Here is a 22,198-nt window from a genome sequence, read left to right as displayed (position 1 = left end):
CTATGCTGAGGAAGGCAGGTATAGTTCGCTGAAGGATGTGATGAGACTGCAGGAAGTTTTCTCATCATCTGTCAATCCTGCATTGCCAGGTCTCACCACCACAGATACCTGCACACCTGCTTCCTCAGCAGCACTGGCCTCTAAAGTAACATCTGTTGGAAACAAGATCTTGTTGGTTGAGCATCCAATGCTGTTTGCAATCACTCTGGAAAACTCTCACTCTCCACTTGGTGTCCAATTTGGGTATCAAAGTGACCATCAAAAAGGTCAAGAACATTTCCCTCTGTAGAATGCCCAGATAATAGTTTCCGAGCCTCTGCACTTCCAGAAGAATAGATATACACCTTCTCTTCCACTTCCTGACGGCTGCAACTACATCTTCAAAGAACTCTGCTTTCATGTGTCAAGCTGTGAATGCTGCCCTCCACACGTGGCCCTGCAGTTGTCTGAGTGCTGAGGTCTCTCGGACCAGAGACCTCTGCCAGCACACATTATCTACGATGGCCCAGATTATCTGCTGTAGTTCATCGGCCCCATTTCCAGATGCTGCAGGGATTGGAAGAGCCCAGTCAGGTGGGCATCTTCTTCAGCCTGTTTTCTCAAAAGATTGACATCCTGCTGGCACCCCTCTTCTTCCCAGTGTGTCTGCAGATACTCTTTAACATTATCTTTGATGTAAGGAAATAAGATGCCCAGCAGCCATTGTCCCCTCTGCTCCCGCTACTTTAGCCTCCCGAGGCATTTCCCATGGGTGGCCAAGGCCACCTCGCCAGCTCCCTTCCCAGAACCTAACCTTCTTATCCCCATGGGCTCCCCCTCTTCTGCCTCACCCCCTCCTTTTTATTCTTGGTCCTGGGGATTGAACCCAGGAGCATTTAAGCCCTAGCCCTTTTTCTTTCTTTCTTTCTTTATTATTTTGAGACAGGGTCTTGCTGGCCTCCAACTTTCAATCCTCCTGCCTCAGCCCTTGAGGAGCCGAAATTACAGGCGTGCACCACTGTGCCTGGCTGTGCTGCCTTTTTTTTTTTTTTTTTCATCCAATCATCTATCCCTGGGCACTTAGGTTGATTTTATATCTTAGCTACTGTGAATAGTGCACGGTAAGCCTAGGAGTGCAAGTATCTTTCTGATATCGCATCCATCTTGATCAATATTTATGCTCTACAAGAAGGTATCTTCCCAGGCCACTGTTGGAGCCAGAAGCACCTCATCTATGAAATAACCTTTTCCTGCCTTGGCTTAGAGGCAGGAGTGGGAGGCATGATCATCCTCGAGTCCTCTTTAAGTGAATAAGTTAGTTCATTTAAGTGGAGTTTCAATTAATTCAGTTGAGTGGAGGGAAGTGGGAGCTGTGGGGTCCAGATAGATGGAAAGGCAGCCCCCAGGTTGTGCCCACTCCTCTGTGTTACATGGAGAGCGCCCAGACTTAAGCCCAGCCTCCCTCAGCCCCCATCCAGCCCCCTCTGCACACAGCTGCTCTTCCCATTATTCAGGTTCCAAACTCCATCCTCAGCCCAGAATCCTCAGTGCCATTCTGCACTGTCCTCTTTCTGTCACAAATCTTATGGTTCCACTTTCATGAAACACTACGAATTGGCCCCCATTGACCCCTCAGACCCCAACAGGTAACTGGGGACAGCTAATTGCCCAGGACATCACTCTGATTGCTTGGAGAACTGTTTCTTTCATAAACAAATGTCTTTTCCTAGAACTCCTTTAGGAATTCCTATCCAGACAGCATTTCTCAGAAACCACCCTGAATTAGGAAATCCAAGCTATTTGAACTGTGTGTCTCTGCAGGAACTATTCCTGGCTTTACAACCAGAAGTGAAAGTAAAACAGAAACAGATTTCAATGGGTTTAAAAAATCAGCCAGTACATGAGAAAAAAAAAAAAAAAAATCAGCCAGTGTAACAGAGAACTGGATAGTCCATCCTGTGCTCACTTTCCCTTTGTCTTTTTTTTTTTTTTTTCTCTTTGGTCCTGGGGAGGGATTGAACTCAGGGGCACCTGACCACTGAGCCACATCCCCAGCCCTATTTTGTATTTTATTTAGAGACAGGGCCTCACTGAGTTGCTTAGTGCCTTGCTTTTACCGAGGCTGCCTTTGAACTCACGATTCTTCTGCCTCCCAAGCTGCTGGGATTACAGCACTTTTCCATTTTCTGAGGGCATCATTGGAATGGGCATGTTCAGCAATTGGTAGAATCCCATGTCTTATCTCTGACCTGTGCAATGAAGGCTAGGATGGTAGGAAAGGCCAAATGAAGGCCATTTGAGCTGCTTCCAGCTATAAATATGGTAACCCAAAGCCATAGTGCCTTCCTGGAGGGTTTGAGGAGATCAGTGCAAACATGATGGACTTAAAGATGCAGGGGTGGCCATCAGCACCACATTCCCATTCACTCATCTATTTGGCCTGTGTAGGAGGCAATTACATCTCGGACAGTGGCAGCAGACTGTCATAAGCTTCACCAGACAGTGATTCCAATTGTAGAGACTGAGTCAAATGTGGTTTCACTGCTTGAGCAAATTCACACATCCCCTGGTACATGGTATGCAGCTATTGATCTGGCAAATACCTTCCTAACTTGGCAAAACTTCTAGACATCAGTGGCTGGGCATGTTAAGAGATCCATCCCTTCTAGTAGATATGATGGGATATGCCAGTCATCCCAGCAACTCAGGAGGCCCAGGCAGGAGGATCCCAAGTTCCAGGCCAGCCTCAGCCACATAGTGAGAGCATCTCTAAACAAAAAATAAACAAGAAACATCATCAGTGTGATGCTTAACCTTTGATTTCCATCACATCCTTCATACGACGAATCAGAAAGCCCCATGGCTCCTCCTTCATAGAAAAAAAAAAAAAAAAACAAAACCCACAAATCAACCACTTCTCATCACCTGTGGCCTGATTTTGTTTTCTTCTGGGGATTGGGGATTGAACTCAGGAGCATCCAACACAGAACCACCTCCCCAGCCTTTTTTATTTTTCATTTTGAGACAGGGTCTCACTAAGTGGCTTAGGGCCTCACTAAGTTGCTGAGGCTGGTTTTGAACTTGTGATTCTCCTGCCTCAGCCTCCAGAATGGTCTGTTATGTTATGGTCTGTTATTTACACTGCTGTATTGTTCTACTGAGTGTCTTACTTACAGTAGAAGCTCAAAAACTTTTATAATAAATACATGTCTTTCCTAATAATTACAGAAAAGAACCAAAATAATGCCATTTTGTTCTGACCTGATTCCATTGTAAAATGTCTTCTTTTCAGCCTCCTGATGGTTATATCTATGTTGATAGTACAGTGGGACCTTCCAGCGTCCCTGACTACGGCCCTGATGTATGACAAAAATGACTCTGAAATGTGTAATCAAAACAATTCTCTCATGTAATCAAAATATCTGTCTAAACAGGATTTTTCTGACCTACATGGGCCTCAGTTATTCTTGTGGGTTTTGCCTTTATAGATTCTGTGCTTCCCAAGTGCACGTGCTGGGGAGTTCTTTGAGGCGTTAGCCTACTCCCCGCTGCTTGCCTGGCTTGCTCATTCATTAAAAGACCCTTTCCCCTTTGACTTTGGCTCAGCACGAGGGGTGGTTTGTGATTCTCACTCCATAACACTGCAACTTCTTTCTAGAGTACAAACCAGGGAGCATTTCTCAGAAATCAGCAGTTAGTTGAGCAATGAGCTGTGTTTGGACACCGTTTCCTCCGAATCTACTGAATCTACTTCTATGATTAGAAGTGAAAATGAAACCAAAAGAGATTTTCAGCTGAATTGAAAAGTTCAGTCAGTATAACAAATAAGGAAAGTTCTGGAAGGCAAAGGGGAAGGGTAGGCAGTCTGTTCCTAGGAGTGCAATGTTGTCTCTTGGTGAGCTGGCTTTTGTTCCCATGACAAACTGGGACAGATTTTGCAGTCTGTAAGTGAAACGTTAATAATAATATCTGACAGATAAGAAAGCACACCCAAATAATGAAACATCTGTGCAGGAGAAGATTAGAAAACTATCTGACTGGGCCAAATCACAGAAGCAATAAACATGCCGGTGACGGAAACGAATGCCCTGGGAATAAGGAAAGTTCAGACACACAGTCTGATGATACTGCTCCATGATAAGCATGTAGGCAAAAGATTAAAATGTGAATCACTGATGGGCAGGTGGCACACACCTGTAATCCCAGCCGCTCGGGAGGCTGAAGCAGGAGGATTTCAATTTCAATTTCAGCCTCATCAACTTAGCAAGGTCCTAAGCAACTCAGTGAGACCCTGTCTTAATAAAAAATAAAAAAGGGCTGGGGTAGGGAGGCTGCAGTTGTGGTGAAGGGTCACCCCCTTTCTCCACAGAAAAGTCCTAACTGGGCTTCTCCAGAAATCTCCACCATGGCTAATTTTAGGACTGTTCGCCAAAAAGTCTCTGTAAAAGAGTCCATTGTAGATAAACTTCCTATTTTCCTGTCACCCTGTTTTACTTGGCCACTGGCCAGGAAGATACCAGCCCTCCAGGTGCTGGACACCCTGTTACTAGTTTTTCCCAAACATGTATCCAGTAGAGTAGTTTGTAGAAATGTGCAAACAAGGCCTCTGGCCTTGAGCTGGGCTTCACAGAGATGTCTACATTCCTAAGATGAGAGAAATTACCACCTGGGCTCCATGGTAACAGCTGGCAGGGGGAGGAAAAAAAGGGGAGAAGAGGCTCCCCCTTCTCAGGTGTTGTCCTTGAAGAGTTAACTTGCCCAGAACAGTGAGAGAAAAAGCTGCTTTTCTGTGAACTTCTGCAGACTGTGAACTTCTGAGCCCCTCCCCTTACATGCTGGGTATAAAAACTAGGAAACTTCCTGAACTCGGGGTTCAGGGGATTGATTGATGACAGCAACAGCTGTGCCCTCTGAATCTGGCTGCAGCCAAATAAAACTGTGTCCTGCTGTCTTCGGTGTCTTGCCTCGTCTGTCCCTACAACAGTGGCTCAGTGGTAGAGCGCTTGCCTGGCATGTGTGAGGCCCTGGGTTCGATTCTCAGCACCACATAAAAATAAATAAATAAAATAGAGGTATTGTGTCCATCTACAACAACAACAACAACAGCAAAGGGCTGGGGATGTGGCCCAGTGGTTAAGCCCATTTGGGTTCAAACCCAGTACCAAAAGGGGTGGGGGAGATAGAAAGGTGATGTGAAGAAAGAAAAAATTAGGATTTTATTTCAGAAGTTCCACATACTTTTCCAGGCCTGTCACCCTCCAAACTGTCTCTTTTGCAGGCCTGTTCCTCTCAGATTCCTGAGAAATCTATAAATCGCCCTGTGCATTGTTTTGATGTGCTTGCCTTTTGGGGGACTGAACCCAGAGGTGTTTTATCACTGAGCCACACCCCCAGTCCCTTTCCATAATCTTTCATTTTGCGACAGGGTCTCACTGAGTTGCTTAGGTCCTCACTAAGTTGCTGAGGCAGGACGGGTGATCTCCCACAGGCAGCCAGGATAAGGGACTTGTGAGAAGGCCAGGAGGGGAGGGGACATCAGCCCGCCTGAAGGGAGACAGCAGGTCTGAGAGACATCCTGTGACTCTCTGTGACTTAAGTCACAAGGCCTTCTTCTGACCTCTGATCCTCACGCTGCAAACAGGGCTGCCCAACCTTAGTTACCCTGTCCTTCCCCCTAGCAACTGCCCACCACACAGACCCCCACAGGAAATGCTGCTTCTTTCAAATAGACAGGTCCAAAGCCACCAGGAGAGGCCGGTTTCCTTAGGGATTGAAATTCTGAACTTCTATTTGGCTAATTAAGCTCTGAGCTTGAAAAGCTTGATCGGTCCCACCCCCCACCCCCTGTGCTGGGCCCAAGGACACTGTCCCTCCCTTGAGCCTCTCCCTGTCGGGAGCTTGGCTTTCTATTATTCTAATAAATCCTGTCACTTTTGAGGGGTATGGAAATAGTATTCCTGCAAGGCAGCCCCTGGGGGAAAAGAGGGTGTGGCTGGGGAGCAGGGAGGGAAATAGCCTCTTCTGGAAGTTAGTCCTTTCCCAGAAACAGTGGGCCCTGAGGGAAAGGGCCAGCTTTCACCCCTTCCCAACCCCCGTGGGTCCTCTGGGAGGAGGCAGGTACTGAAATGCTAAGCCCTGACCTTGACCTTCCCCCACGGCCGTTTAGTCCCAGTCACAGCAAAGAGTGAAACTCTGGGAAACTCTGAATCCCAGAGAAAGGAGAAGAGCAAAGGGCGGGATTTGAGCTCTCATCCCTCAAAATCTGAGCTTCTCTCTCTCCAGGAGCAATGAGTTTCCGACTTCTTACGCCTGCCTTCCTGAGTTACAGTGGTAACCTGCACAAGTGGGTCCCTGACTGCCCAAATACCCTGTCCACAGTCTCCAGTGGCCAGTCACCCTCATTGTAGACTATAAAACCCAGACTCCTTCTCAAACCCACCGGCCATTTCTGTACCCAGAAAACGAAGGAGCCCTCTGGTTCCTGAGTAATTGACTTGCTGCCAAATAAAGGAGAGCCTGTGGATCTCTAGAAGGTCTGCTCTCACCCTTGTGTCCGGTGGATTTCATCCTTCAAATTTGCAAGACAAAAAACTCAACTGCCTAACTCCACCTTTACTCTGAGGCTGATCTTGAATTTAGGGTCGTGGTCTCAGACTCCCTAGCAGCACCAATTACAGGCACGGGCCACCACTCTCAGCCTATGCACTGCTAATTAGACCCTCGATAAAAGAGATTAAGCAGAGAGATACCATATCTCCAGGAACCTGTAAATTAGGGAATTATCCGGCACTATCTAATTGATCAGATAATGAAGACCACGTCCCCCTATGGTTCCAGAGACTGACCAGAGCACAGAACTTACCTTGGGATGACAGCGCTGATGTCATTCCTACACACCTTCCCATATTCACTCCTCACCGAGGTTCCTTCAAAAGAAAAGCCGGACCTTATTTCATTCTCAAGACAGCTCACACTCTGCCTTGAAGGTGGACTCCTTGCTTGACGCCCAAAGACGTCTCCCCTTTGAGATGGCCCCCCGTGCATTCTTGAATTTGTGTCTACTTTCCCAAATAAACTTCCAAAATATATATGCCTCTGACTGTCCTGATTTGCAATGCTCTTCTGTCCTGTATGCCAAGGATGCTTTTGGTCCTGAGTCAAGGTCCCTCTTCTCTCGGGGAACTCCTCAGACGCTTCATTGGAGACACCCCTTCTCCTGTGACATTGCCAAATGCCACATACCCAATTGAAACTTTAGAAAGCAGGTGGATCCCTAGACCAGCAGATTCTAGTCTCTCCATCTCAGCAGGCAGTGTGATGAGGAAGTCCCTTCAAGTCCCTACTCTGATGCTGACCTTGAACTTGGGGTCCTCCTGTCTCTGTGCAGGAATTACAGGCACATGCCACCACATCCAGTCACTCAGTAAATAAACACCCAGGAAATATTAACTCTTTTTTTTGGGGGGGGGGATGTTGGTACTAGGGACTGAACTCAAGGGCACTCGACCACTGAGCCACATCCCCAGCCCTATTTTGTATTTTATTTAGAGACAGGGTCTCACTGAGTTGCTTAGCACCTTGCTATTGCTGAGGCTGGCTTTGAACTGGTGATCCTCCTGTCTCAGCCTCCTGAGCCACTGGGATTACAGGCATGTATCACACCCAGCAAATATTAACTCTTACAGAAAAGTGAGTGTTCTCTCCTTAACTAAGTAAACATCACAGAATGCTGATTTCAGAGATTAGAGGTCACTCATTTATTGCAATTAGATTTTAGAAATCTAATCTGTACAAGCTGCTTGCACAAATAAATCTTTTGGCATGCCTGCTTGCTGTTTATTGAATGCAGTTATTGTGGATTTTTAATTTATATTTAATTTTTTTTTGTACCAGGGATTTAACCCAGGGGAACTTTGCCACTGAGTCACATCCCTAGCCCTTTAATTTTTTTTTTAAGTTGTAGATGGGTACCATACCTTTATTTTATTTATTTATTTTTATGTGGTGCTGAGGAAGGAATCCAGCGCCTCACACATGCTAATCAACTGCTCTACCACTGAGCCACAACACCAGTCTGAAGCCCTTTAAAAAATTTCATATTTTATTTTCAGTCAGGGTGTGGCAAAGTTGCTTAGGGCCTTGCTAAATTGCTGAGGTTGGCCTTGAATTTGTGACCCTCGTGCCTCAGCTTCCTGAGTCACTGGGATTATAGGTTTACCCCTCAAGATCCACTCTTTGTATATTTTTAAAAATGCATTCATATTTAATGCTCTGAACCCAATTTCCTTCCCCCAGAGTAGACTAACTTCTCCGGCAGTGAGATTGGAGCCCTATTATTTTGTCCTAGATAGATAGGGACTCAGCTGAGTTGATTGGAGTTAGGCTTTGATGCCTACAGTGCTCTAGCTACACCTACCCCTCTGGGGCTTAGCTTAATACCTTCTGCCATCTGACAGCCGGAATTGTTCTGTAATTTCTTTCTTTCTTTCTTTCTTTCTTTTTTAATATTTTGAGACAGCATGTGAGGATGGCCTTAGGCCTAAGCCTAAGCAACTCCATTTAAAAAACTGCAGTTTGAAACCTGCAGTCTCATCAGGCAACACCCACAGAGCCCTCCAGTGTGGTCTCAGACAAGTCACTTCCCCCCACCCTGATACACAGTGAAGCCCCTGGCAGGCTGTCCTTGCCTGATAAGAGAGAGAGGTGGGAAGATCAAGGTGGAGACCACCAGACCAGGTGTTTCTGACCCCAGGGTAAATGATGTCCTGGAGAGATCTGGTGGTAGCTGATAAGGATTGCAAGGGGGGTTAAAAGCCCCCAAATTTACTATAATTAATAGAACTGATGAACAGGGATTCAGCCAGCCGAAACAGGGATGCACTCGAGCTGGAAAGCCTGATGAGGACCTGACATCCCATCACTTGTCATCGTTTGCCTGATCCTCTTCAACACAAAACAGGGCTGGAATGTGGCTCAGTGGTTGAGTGCCCCTGAGTTCAATACCCAGTAACAACAAAACAAAACAAACCTATAAATCTTAAAAATATCTTAGTTAATCTTATCTTGGTGTATTCAGTCTTAAAGGCAGATGGGACAGGTTAATTAAATTTAAAGCTAATAAATCTTGTGTGACCAGATTTTAGATGAACATTTCTTAAATGATTAAATGTCCACGTGCAGCAGACCTGACCCTCAATGACAGATAATAAAGAGACAGACAAAGGCAGAGATGGCGAGTGGTGTCCTCCTTTAAGTTACCCGTTGGGCACCTGCAGGCTCAAAGAGTCAGTGTTTTTAGGAAAAGCAGCTTCTGATCGTCTATTTAAATTTCCCCAATTATTTCAAAATGACCCTTGTAGCTGTTTGTAAATCTGTCTTTCAATCAACCTTCCTGTCTCTTGGTGTATGGCTAAGCCTCTTTAGGTGCTTTAACTTAGAACATTTTCCTTACTCTCAATAAAACACAGAAAAGGGCTGGGGATATGACTCAGTGGTTAAGTGCCCCTGAGTTCAATTCCAGATACCAAAATAAATAAATTAATAAGAACTGGATGTTCCTACAATGTTCCAGAATCCATGATGTCCTAAAGAAAAAAAAATCCTTTAAAATTAAGAACAAAAAAGAAAAAATAATCATGAAAACCTGATATTGATATTACCTGAGAGAAGTACTACATTGACCTAAGGCCTCTAGTTCATCTGCCTATGAAGAGGTTGGCCCCGGATGATAGGAACAGGGATTCTGAAAGTGTAGTCTCAGACAACAGCAGCAGCAGCTGCTGCACCTGGAAACTTGTAAACTTGTGCATTTTTGCAGGTCTCAGCCCAGATAGCTGATGCATAAGCTCTGAGTTTAGGGCCCAATATGCTGTGTTTTCACAGGTCAGATTCTTATGCACACAAAAATTTGAGAACCCTTAGCTTAAAACCATCTTCCCATCATTTGCTAAAAAGCAAAGCAAAACAGAAAACAAAATCTGGGAACAGCACCTGGGAATCCTAGACTATAAAAGGCCACAGTGACCAGCTCAACAGATAACAAGAAGAAAGGAGTTTGCAAAGTGTGGTGGCCCACACCTGTAATCTCAAGAGATTGGGAGGGTAAGGCAGGAGGACAGCAAGTTCAAGGACAACCTCAGCCAATTAAGTGAGGTCCTAAGCAACTGAGTGAGACCCTGTCTTTAAATAAAATGTAAAGGGCTGGGGATGTGGCTCAAGCAGTAGTGCGCTCGCCTGGCATGCCTGCAGCCTGGGTTCGATGCTCAGCACCACATACAAACAAAGACGTTGTGTCCGCTGAAGACTAAAAAATAAGTATTAAAAAATTCTCTCTCTCTAAAAATAAATAAATAAAATGTAAAAAGGCCTGGGGATATGGCTCAGTGGTAAAGCTAGTACTTCTACCTTTCTTGTGGTGCTGGGATCAAACTCAGGGCCTTACCCATGCTAGGCAGGTGTCCTGCCACTGAGCTATACCCCAGCCCAGCCACCATCTTTGATTTCATTTTCCTGTCTTTATTTTACTGTTTATTTTCTTCTACATTTTAGAACATTTCCTTAACTTTCTCTTCCAACTCTGCTATTATTGTATAAGAGTTTATTTTTATTGATTTAAATTTCTATTTGAGGGCTGGGGATGTGGCTCAAGTGGTAGTGCGCTCGCCTGGCATGCGTGCGGCCCGGGTTCGATCCTCAGCACCACATACAAACAAAAGATGCTGTGTCCGCCAAGTACTAAAAAAAATAAATATTAAAAAATTCTCTCTCTCTCTCCCTGTCTCTCTCTCACTCTTTCTTTAAAAAATAAAAATAAAAAAATTAAATTTCTATTTGATTTCTTTTGGTACTGAAGATTGAACACCCAGGGGCACTTTATCACTGAGCAACACACCAGCCCTTTAATTGTTTCAGGTAGGGTCTTGCTAGTTTGCCTCATGAAGTTGCTGAGGCTGAATTTAAACTCGACTTCCTCCTTCCTCAGTCTCCTAAATTGCTGGCCTTGGAGGCATGAGTCATGGCGACCCACTACAAAGTTTCTTTTAAAAGAAGCCTACAGGGCTGGGGTTGTAGCTCAGTGGCAGAGCACTTGCCTAGTATATGTGAGGCACTGGGTTTGATCCTCAGCACCACATAAAATAAATAAATAAAATAAAAGTATTGTGTCCAACTACAACTAAAAAAAAAAAAAAAAGAACCTAAAAAAAAAAATAAATAAAAAAGGCATTTTGTCCATCTACAACCAATAAATAAATAAATAAAGCAAGCCTGAAGATTGGTGTGGTGGCCCTGTCCTGTCATCTTAGGAATTCAAGAGGTTGAGGCAAGAGGATCACAAGGAAGGCCAGCCTCAGCTATTTAGCAAGACCCTGATTCAAAGAAAAACTAAAAATACCTGGGGTATATGTAGCTCCGTGGAAAATTGGGTTCCACCCCCATTATCATAAAAAATACAAATAAAAAAATAAATTTGGGGCTGGGGATGTGGCTCAAGCTGTAGCGCACTCGCCTGGCATGTGTGCGGCCCGGGTTGGATCCTCAGCACCACATACAAACAAAGATGTTGTGTCCGCGGAAAACTAAAAAATAAATATTAAAATTCTCTCTCTCTAAAAAAAAAAATTCTCTCTCTCTCTCTCTCTCTCTCTCTCAAAAAAAAAAAAAATTAAAAAAATAAATTAAAAGAAAAGGCTGAGGGCTGGGGATGTGGCTCAAGCGGTAGCGCACTCGCCTGGCATGTGTGCAGCCTGGGTTCGATGCTCAGCACCACATACAAACAAAGATGTTGTGTCCACCGAAAACTAAAAAATGAAATATTAAGATTCTCTCTCTCTCTCTCTCTCTCTCTCTCTCTCTCTCTCTCTCTCTCTCTCTCTCTCCCCTCTCTATCTTAAAAAAAAAAAAAGGCTGAGACTCCAAAAGCAGTTCTTGGTCTCTAGCACCTGCACACCTTTTCCCCTTGAGTTTGCACCGTGCTCTACTGTTTGCTTTCCTGAATAAAACTCCTTGCTTTCCTTAATAAGCCTCTGCTTGTACCTCTTCCTGAAATTCCTCTGCGGTGTAAGTCAGAACCTGGCAGAGCCCAGTGGAGGTCCGCTTTCGGAGGCTCTGTGGCCAGAGAGAAGCGCGATTTCAGACGCAAATGCGATCCGCAGGCTCAGCTCCGCTGCTTATTGAAACGCTTCCTGGGCTCCAACTGCCCCCAGTGCAAACTCTTAACTGAGACTAGAAGGTCCTCCAGGATTAGGCCTTGGAAGGTCTTCCTCTGTCGCTGTCTCCCGGGGAAGGCTCAGGGCTGGGGATCTGACCCCGCATCCCGGCTGCTGTGCGGTGGGGCTCCAGGTCTGGCCCAGAGCTGCCCAGGCACCGAGCCCCTCCGACCCCTTCCACGTCCCAGCGTCTTGCCAACGGGCTCTTTTCCTCGGCACCTTGTTTATATATATGTATGAATGACATCGATGGGCCTTTATTCTATTCCTTTACTCATATGCGGTGCTGGGAATCGAACCCAGGGCCTCACACATGCTAGGCCAGCGCTCCACCACTGAGCCGCCACCCCAGCCCCACCTTATTTATTTACTCCTTTGTTTTCATTTTGTCCCGAGTGAAATTTGGGGGCATTTTCCTCTCTTTTCTGTTTGCACAGTTTTGATGAGTTTTCCTCCAATCCTTGAGGTCAGGAATCAGTCGTCAATCACTCTGCCCAGCCCCATGCCAAGAGCAAAATCCTAGAATGATCACTGGAGGGTTTGGGATTAGGGAGGGTTAGGGCAGGGGTCTGACTGGATGCAAATTTATAAGCAGATTCTCAAGTAGAGCAGACACACCAACTTCGGAGGTCTTGAGTGCGCAGAGGAGACACCGATCGCCCTTCCAGAGGCTGCGATGGCAGGTAAGCGGGTGGAGTTGCCGTTGGTCACGGATAAACCAAGATGAGCGGTGTGGGGCTTCATGATGGCGCTTGGTTTTGGCAAAACCAGGTAGACAGTTGGGAGGATCAGCGCATTGTACCTGGGCACGGTGGCGCATGCCTGTAATACCAGCCGGGCGGGGACGGAGTTAGGAGGATTAGGAACCAATCCAAAACCAGACTCGGCCCAAGCCAGATGCTTAAACAACTCGGGGAGACCCTGTCTCTAAAGACAATACAGAAAAGGGCTGGGGATGGAGCTCAGTGGCTGGGTTCAATCCCTGGAACTATGCATCTATCGATTTGTCTATCTAGTAGGTACCATGTATATACGTGTATATGGGACCAAGCATAATAATCCCAGCAACTCGGGAGGCTGAGGCAGCCAGATTGCACGTTGGAGGCCAGCTTCAGCAATTTAGAAGGCCCTAGACAATTTAGTGAGATCCTTTCTCAAAACGAAAAATTAAAAAGGGCCAAGCGCCCCTGGAGTGTTCAATAGCAGTGTGATATCTGATCCCCTCATGCATAGAGTTCTTCTTTCTTTTGCGGTAACTCTACCACTGAGCTACTCCTCAGCCCTCTGTCATGCATTGAAATCTCTAGCGGGTGGGTATAAAATGGTATGTGATCTAATTTCCTTTTTAAAATTATTTATAGCTTTTTCTGTGATAGGGACTGAGTTCAGGACCTTTTGACTGCTAATCTTTTTGCCCTGGACTAACACCAAGGCCTTTCCTGATGTTTTTTGGGGGAGGTAGTAGCAGTACCCAGGGTTGCCCCCAGGGGCGCTTAACCACTGAGACACATCTCTAGTCCTTTATATTGATTTTTAATTTTGAGACTTGCCTAGGGCCTTGCTTAGTGGCCGAGGCTAGCTTCAAACCTGCAATCCTCCTGCCTCAGCCTCTAGAGCCACTGGGATGTCAGGCAGGCGCCTCTGAACAGTTCCATTTCTTTCTTAACCAAAGCATTTGAGCCTCTTATTTGATTTTCATTCACTCTATTTTAAAGACTATCATTTTAAAAGTTGTTTCCCCCTCCCCAGAGCATTAGTAGAATGTTTTTATTTTGTTTTTGTTTTTGTGGTGCTGGGAATTGAACCCAGGGCCTTGTGCATGGGAGGCAAACACTCTACCAACTGAGCTATATCCCCAGCCCCCAATAGAATGTTTTTTTAAAAATCTTTTTAGTTGTAGATGGACACAATACCAGTATTTTAGTTTTATGTGGTGCTGAGGATCCAACCCATTGCTTCACATGTGCTAGGCAAGTGCTCTACCACTGAGCTACAACCCCAGCCTCAGTAGAATGTTTGTTTTGTTTTGTTTTAATTAGTTACACATGACAGTACAATGATCTTGACATATCATACATTTGAATCAGATGGGGTATAATTTCTCATTTTTCTGAGTGTACAGGTTGCAGAACCACATTGGTCATGCAGTCACGTATATACCCACAGCAATAATAAAGTCTATTTTATTCTGCTGTTCTTCCATTCCCCCCTTCCCCTCCCTCCCCTCCCATCACTTCTCTCTACCCAATCTAATGTGACCCACTTCTTTTTCTTTTTTCCTCACATCATCATACCTGTATTCTGTATAACGATGAAGATCTCCTTCCATCTTCTGTGCAATTTCCATTCTCCTTCCCTTTCCCTCCCACCTCTTTCCTATTTAGGGATAATCTTCTCATGCTTTTCCTCCCTACCCCATTTTGAGTCACTCCCTTTATATCAGAGAAGACATTCGGCCTTTGTTTTTTAGGGATTGGCTAGCTTCACTTAGCATAATCTGCTCTAATGCCATCCATTTCCCTGCAAATGCCATGATCTTGTTATTTTTTAGTGCTGAGTAATATTCTATTGTGTATATATATGCCACATTTTTTTTAATCCATTCATCCATTGAAGGGCATCTAGGTTGGCTCCTCAGTCTAGTTATTGTGAATTGTGTTGTTATAAACATTGATGTGGGGCTGGGGATATGGCTCAAGCAGTAGCGCGCTCACCTGGCGTGCATGCGGCCCGGGTTCAATCCTCAGCACCACATACAAATAAAGATGTTGTGTCTGCCGAAAACTAAAAAATAAAAAAAAATTAAAAAAAAAAAAAACATTGATGTGGCTGTGTCCCTGTAGTATGCTGTTTTTAAATCCTTTGTGTTTACACCGAGGAGAGGGATCGCTGGGTCAAATGGTGGTTCTATTCCCAGCTTTACAAGGATTCTCCATACTGCTTTCCAAATTGGCTGCAAGTAGAATGTTTTTGATGTCTTCTAGACACTAAATTTTTTTCTCTTACATTTGTTGAACTCTGTGGCTTATGTTTTTAAATTTACTTATTAGTTGTATTTTAAGTGTTGATGCTGTCATACTTGTTAGTATTCTTTTATGACTGTATTTGTAAAACTGAGTGTAGAACTGTATTTCTTGTCTGGAGAGATAAATATTTTACTTTTCTCCGAAAAATTTTAAAATGACTTTCATTGTAGAAAATTTGTGTACTACCATGCTCACATACAAAAAGAGGTAGCTCTTCTGATACAAGTTTTATTAAAAAAGCGTTTTTTAATTGGTTTTATTTCTATCTAGAATTCGTCTATTCCTCCCGTGCTCCCTCTCTCTACCCAACTATGAGTCACTCACCTTATATCAGAGAAAACATTCACCATTTTTTGGGGGGGCAGGGGATTGGCTAACTTCACTTAGAATTATCTTCTCCAACTGCATCCATTTACCTGCAAATGCCATGATTTTATTCTCTTTTATTGCTGAGTAATATTCCATTGTGTATAAGTGCCACATTTTTTTAAAATCCATTAATTTACTGAAAGGCATCTAGGTTGGTTCCACAGTTTAGCTATTGTGAATTGTGCTGCTATGAACATTGATGGGGCTGTGTCCTGTAGTAGCTGATTTTAAGTCCTTTGTGTATAGACTGAGGAGAGGGATAGCTGGGTCAAATGGTGGTTCCATTCCTATAATGGCTGCACCAATTTGCAGTCCCACCAGCAATGTATGAGTGTGCCTTTTTTCCCACTTATTGTTGTTTGTCTTTATAATAGCTGCCATGCTGACTGGAGTGAGATGGTATCTTAGAGTAGTTTTGATTTGCATTTCTCTAATTACTAGAGATGATGAACCTTTTTTTTTCATATATTTGTTGATTGGTTGAATATCCTCTTCTGAGAAGTGTCTGTTCATGTCCTTGGCCTATTTATTGATTGGGTTACTTATTTTTCTGGTGTTTAGTTTTTTGAGTTCTTTATATACCATAGAGATTAGTGCTCTATCTGATGTGTGAGGGGTAGAGATTTGCTCCCAAGATGTAGGCTCGCTACTCACCTCACAGATTGTTTCTTTTGCTGAGAAGAAACTTTTTAGTTTGATTCCATCCCATGTATTGATTCTTGGTTTTAATTCTTGCACTGTAGGAGTCTTATTAAGGAAGTTGGGGCCTAATCCCACATGATGGAGATTAGGGCCTACTTTTTCTTCTATTGAATGCAGGGTCTCTGGTTGTATTCCTAAGTCCTTGATCCATTTTGAGTTCAATTTTGTGCACGGTGGGAGATAAGGGTTTAATTTCATTTTATTGCATATGGATTTCCAGTTTACCCAGCACCATTTGTTGAAGAGGTTATCTTTTCTCTAGTGCATGTTTTTGGCGCCTTTGTCTAATATAAGATAATTGTAATTTTGTAGTTAGTCTCTGTGTCCTCTATTCTGTACCATTGGTCTACCAGTCTATTTTGGTGCCAATACCATGCTGTTTTTGTTACTATTGCTCTGTAGTATAGTTTAAGGTCTGGTATAGTGATGCCACCTGCTTCACTCTTCCTGCTAAGGATGGCTTTAGCTATTCTGCATGTCTTATTTTTCCAGATGAATTTCATGATTGCTTTTTCTATTTCTATGAGGAATGCCATTGGGATTTTGATCAGCATTGCACTAAATCTGTATACTGCTTTTGGTAGTATGGTCATTTTGATAATATTAATTCTGCCTATCCAAGAGCAAGGTCAATCTTTCCATCTTCCAAGGTCTCCTTTGATTTCTTTCTTTAGGGTTCTGTAGTTTTCATTGTGTAGATCCTTCACCTCTTTCATTAAGTTGATTCCCAAAAGTATTTTTTTTTTTTGAGGCTATTGTAAATGGGGTAGTTTTCCTAATTTCCCTCTCAGAGGATTTGTCACTGATATACAGAAATGCCTTTGATTTTGAGATGGTCTCACTGTTTCCCAGGCTGGCCTCCAACCCCTGGACTCAAGCAATCCTCTAGCCTCAGCCTCCCCTAGTAGCTGGGACTTCAAGGATCTGTCACTAGGCCATGCAACTTAGGAAAATGATTTTTTTAAAAAAGCCACTTGTGGCTTGAAAATACACCCTGCTCAGAAGACGTTGGTACTGGTTTCCTGGGGGTGCAGAAGAGTTCCAGCAAGATGGTAAGGAGGGGGGGGTTCCGTGAGTTAAGGTTTGAGACCAAGCTCCCGATTCTCAGGGCAGCTTCAGGCAAGAAGATCACATGAGGATGGTTTTCAATGGAAGCCTTTTGATGTTCTCTGGCAGGGAACTCCCAGCACGTTCGCCGGCACCGCACGACCTTCACTGCAGAGCAACTGGAAGTACTGAAAAGTGTTTTCCAGAAGACCCAGATACCCAACTTTGAAACCGTAGCAGAACTGGCTTCCACCCTCAGTCTTGATGAGGCTGTCGTCAAGGTTTGTCCCTGAGTGTGTCTGTCTCTAGGTAGCACACCTGACCCAGGGCTCCCTTCACACCTTCAACCACCATGACAGAAATTCCTCTATTTGTAATTTTGTGGGTTAGTCTCTGTGTCCTCTCTTCTGTACCATTGGTCTACCAGTCTGTTTTGGTGCTAATACCATCCCATGTATTGGTTCTTGGTTTTAATTCTTGAGCTATAGGAGTCTTGACCACTGACTTGTGCAAGCACAGAGGTCAAACATGTTATAGTTTAGTCTCAAGAACACCACAGCTCACCAGAAGAATTGCCTTCCAGGAGCTGGGGTTGTGGCTCAGCGGTAGAGCGCTCGCCTCACACATGCAAGACCCTGGGTTTGATCCACATAAAAAAATAAATAAGTGAAATAAAGGTATTGCATCGACTACAACTAAAAAATGAATATTAAAAAAAAAGAATTTCCATCCAAGGATTAGTAGCACAACAGCCTGATTGGGACCCAGGCCTTTCTGATTCCAGGCCCACAATGCTACATAGGCCCCTCTCGGGCTGGATCTCAGATACTACCATTTAAATGGGTTTGTCCCCATGTTGTCTTAGCCCATTGTGTGTTGCTAAAACAAAATACCTGATTTCAGGTGATTTAGAAAAAAAAGAGGTTCATCTTGGTTCATGTTTTTGGATACCGTCAAGCCCAGGCGTGGGTGGCCATGTCTTGTAAGGGCCTTGTGCTACCTCACTGTGTGGCAGATGGCACTCATCCCTTGTGGTCCAAGTGTAGATGAGACAAGTGAGAAGGTAAAAAGGTGACCCTACTTTTCAACAGCCGGTTCCTGTGGGTCATCTTGTTGTAGGGACAGACGAGGCAGGGTACCAAAGACAGCAGGACACAGTTTTATTTGGCTACAGCCAGGTTCAGGGGGCACAGCTGTTGCTGTCATCAATCAACCCCCTGAACCCCGAGTTCAGGGAGCTTCAGAGTTTTGTACCCAGCATGTAAGGGGAGGGGCTCCAAAGTTCCCAGTCGGCAGAAGTTCACATAAAGCAGCTTTTTCTCTCACTGTTCTGGGCAAGTTAACCCTTCAAGGACAACACCTGAGAAGGGGGGAGCTTCTCCTCCCGTCTCCTTCCTCCCCTGCCAGCTGTTACCATGGAGCCCAGTGGTAACTTGTCTCCTCTTAGGAATATAGACATCTCTGTGAAGCCCAGCCCTAGGCCATAGGCCTTGTTTGCACATTTCTACAAACTACTCTACTGGATACATGTTTGTGAAAAACTAGTGACGGGTGTCCAGCACCTGGAGTGTCTTAGGTCCCAGGGCATGGCCCTCGGAAGAGATGAAGGCCCTTTCTGTATCTGGTATCTTCCCGGCCAGTGGCCAAGTAAAACAGGGCGACACGAAAATAGGAAGTTTGTCTACACTGAACTCTTTTGCAGAGACTCTTCTGCTGACAGTCCTAAAGTCGGCCGTGGTGGGGATGTCTGGAGGAACCCAGTTAAGATTTTCTTTTTTGTGTGTGGAGAAGAGGGTGCTGGGAGGCCTGACCCCCCTTCCTGAGAAAGGGCCTTCATCTCTCCCGAGGGCCATGCCCTGTGACCTGATTACCTCCCATCAGGCCCCCCTCATAGAGGGGTCTACACCTCTCAATGCCATGACACCGGGGACTAAGCTTCCGGCACACAAATCTGTTCCCAAGTGACAGCTTACAGATTTCTAGCGTGGTAGTGACTCGGTCTTTTCCCACTCGGATAGCAAGGCCAGCCTTCTGAGTAGCCATACCCCTGGGGTTGAGCGACACTCACCTATTCTTTTGTAATCCTACCCCTTTGCCCTGTTTGGGATAGAATGTTCCATGGAAAGGCCCTTTGTGTGTCCCCTTCTCTTGCTCTGCCTTTGGGTGTGGCCTTCCTAGATGTCAGTCAACTGCTGACAGCGGACCTCAGGAAGCGAGACTCAGCCCCTGAAACCCAACCCCTTGCCTCATTTGAATGGCTCCTCCCCTATAAAAGGGTTCATCTCTCTCTCTACCCATCTCTAAGTTCAGAAGAGCCATCCCAGGACCCAAAGGAAAAGGTATCTCTGTCTCTGTGTGATGATTTCGTGCAGCCCAGTTCACCTGGAGTGACCCTGAGTATTCTAGCTGTGAAACGAGACACTGGGCCCTCTTCTGCCCATTGCTAGTGTAACCCCTCGGCACCCCTGGGCTGCAGGACAGAGGACAGGTAGAAAGAACTTCCCTTTTCAGATAACCAGCAACAGAGGCAACGTGGGCAAAAATCTCACTGAGGAACATGAGGGCGCCCCTTTGCACTCAATTACATTTTCTTTCCTTTTTTAACTCATTCTTTTTAGTCATCCAGGACAGTAGAATGTATTTGGACATGTCCCACATACATGGAGTCTAACTTCCCATTCTTGTGGTTGTACAGGGTGTGGGGTTGCACTGGTCGCAGATTCACATATGAACCCAGGAAAGCCATGTCCGACTCATTCCACTGTCTGTCCCACTCCAATCCCTCCTCCTTTCCCCCACTCCACCCTGTCCAGTCCAGCCGACCTCCAGTACCTCTGTCCTGGGCCTGTTGTGAGTCACCACCCACATATCAGAGAACATTCGGCCATTTGTGTGGGGGATTGGCTTATTTCGCTTAGCACGATCGACTCCAGTGCCTGCCATCCATTGACCAGCATGTGCCACGATTTCATTCTTCTTTATGGCTGACTCAGATCTTTTCTCACCCTTTCCTCTCTGCTCTCAGACGTGGTTTAAAAACCAACGAGTAAAGTGGAAAAAGCAGCAGCAAGAAATGCAGCCAGAGGTGTTGCCAGGACCCTCTACCCAGAATGCCGCAGAGAATGAGGTGGTGTCGCCCTCACCTGTCACCGCAGAGAATGAGGTGGTGTCGCCCTCACCTGTCACCGCAGAGAACCGTGTCCCATGGAATTCTGCCACTACCCATCACCAGGATGACGATGTATCCAGGTCTTCTGGGCTTGGGCAGCCTGTGTTGGATTCAGGGAGGGACTGTCTGCCTCCTGACTTAAAGGATATATGTCTGAGGGCTTCCGATAGTCCTTGGGCCAACACTACCCTGGACATGGACCAATTCATCAAAATGTACCACATATCTGGGGAGGAGGATCCCAGAAGCCTGGACAGATATCTCTTACTTTTAGCTTGATGGACTGAAGAGATGTAGGTAGCTACATCTCTTGATATTCAGGGTGGACCAACATTCACAGCTCCCTGCCCAGGTCTGTGATCCAAATGGAAAGATCCCGAAAAACAACCCCCAGAGGGAAAAGGAGAATCACGGTCCCAGGGACAGAAGGAAAACAATGGGCGCTGAGCTTTTGAAGCTGGGGGACAAAAAGACAGTCGAGATAGATAATCAATGATTGGGTCCCATCAGGTAGGTGGGGCGATGGGCACGAAGATCAAGCCCTGCTTTTTCCCAAACTCTTCCCCCTGCTCCTGCTCCAACCCGTTCCTCCCTGCAGGAAAGTCGTCACCTTGTTCATTAACACCTCCTGGCTTTACTTCACTGCCAGATCACTCCACCATCTGCCCCCCACTATTTGGCCCAGCCACTGGCCTCTGGTCACTTAATGCACTAGCGGGAGCTAAGGGGAGAAGAGGGCAGGAGAACAAAGGAAATCTAAGAGGTGTGAAAGGGGCAGGAAGCTCCCACTTCCTGGACACCAGCTCTGGGTCCCCTTGTCTGGGGAGAAGTGTGGGTTCCTATTCTTTTTTAAAAATTTTTATTTATTTTATTTTTTTTTAGAGAGAGAATTTTTTAATTTTTTTTTTTTTTTTAGTTTTCGGCATACACAACATCTTCATTTTAGGTGGTGCTGAGGATCGAACCCAGCACCCCGCACTTGAGCCACATCCCCAGCCCCGTGGGTTCCTATTCTTGAAATAAAACTTGCTCTCTACTCTTGCCTCGGCCTCACTTTCTGGGGAAACGGAGCTCATCCTCACCGGTGCCTGGCGGTATTATTTTCACAGCTGTTGCCCCTGATCGCACCTCCCCACCACCACCATGTTCTGCTATGGTTCAAGCAGAATCCCCTGAACCCTGTAAAACTCAGACCCTGACTCTGACCAATGGCCATTATCTTTCTGGGAAATGTGACAATCTGCTGCTTAATAAGGAAAGCCTCATGGATCCGATCCTGTGAGGGCTGCTTCTGTCTCCCTTTCTTTTTACTTTCTCTTTTTCACACGCTGAAAGGGACACACGGCAGCCTCACCACACGGGGGCCCTGGGCAGCTCCCCTCTCCAGGGCCAGTGGCGATCGACCTTCACTACTTCTGCCCACTTTAGAAGCTGGTGACCCCGCAGTCCATTAATGGGGTTAGAAAAGATGCACCACGTAAGGGGAGCCACCGGGTGGTGACAAAGAATGTGGCAAGGTGGCTCGTGTCTGATTTCAGCAGCTACCAGGCTGAGGCAGGAGGATCCTCAGTGTGAGGCCAACCTTGGCAACTTAGTGAGACCCTCTCTCAGAGTAAAACCTAAAAAGTGCTCAGTTATAAAATAGAGAAGAAATAAAGACACTAAGTGGCTCAGGCTCACTTGGAACTCGCCGTCCTCCT

General features: G+C 45.5%; 1 protein-coding gene, 1 non-coding gene and 1 pseudogene across 2 annotated transcripts; 1 reads left to right on the top strand and 2 right to left on the bottom strand.

Moving 5' to 3' along the window:
* On the bottom strand, window positions 1-10,995 carry LOC143383173 (enolase-phosphatase E1 pseudogene; annotated as a pseudogene).
* A 1,866-nt stretch (window positions 10,996-12,861) lies between these two features.
* Leutx (leucine twenty homeobox) lies at window positions 12,862-20,777 on the top strand. Its single transcript, XM_076837524.2, has 3 exons — window positions 12,862-12,868; window positions 17,459-17,610; window positions 20,355-20,777. The coding sequence occupies exons 1-3, from the start codon at window positions 12,862-12,864 to the stop codon at window positions 20,775-20,777; spliced, it is 582 nt and encodes a 193-aa protein (XP_076693639.2).
* Trnag-ccc (transfer RNA glycine (anticodon CCC)) lies at window positions 13,970-14,043 on the bottom strand. Its single transcript has one exon. It is a non-coding gene; the product is annotated as a tRNA-Gly (tRNA).
* Window positions 20,778-22,198: the final 1,421 nt, after the last annotated feature.

Source organism: Callospermophilus lateralis, chromosome 18 (assembly GCF_048772815.1).
Source record: "Callospermophilus lateralis isolate mCalLat2 chromosome 18, mCalLat2.hap1, whole genome shotgun sequence".
Lineage (NCBI taxonomy): Eukaryota > Metazoa > Chordata > Mammalia > Rodentia > Sciuridae > Callospermophilus > Callospermophilus lateralis.
The sequence above is the reverse complement of the archived record's forward strand: the minus strand, read 5'-3'. Positions and strand labels throughout refer to the sequence as shown.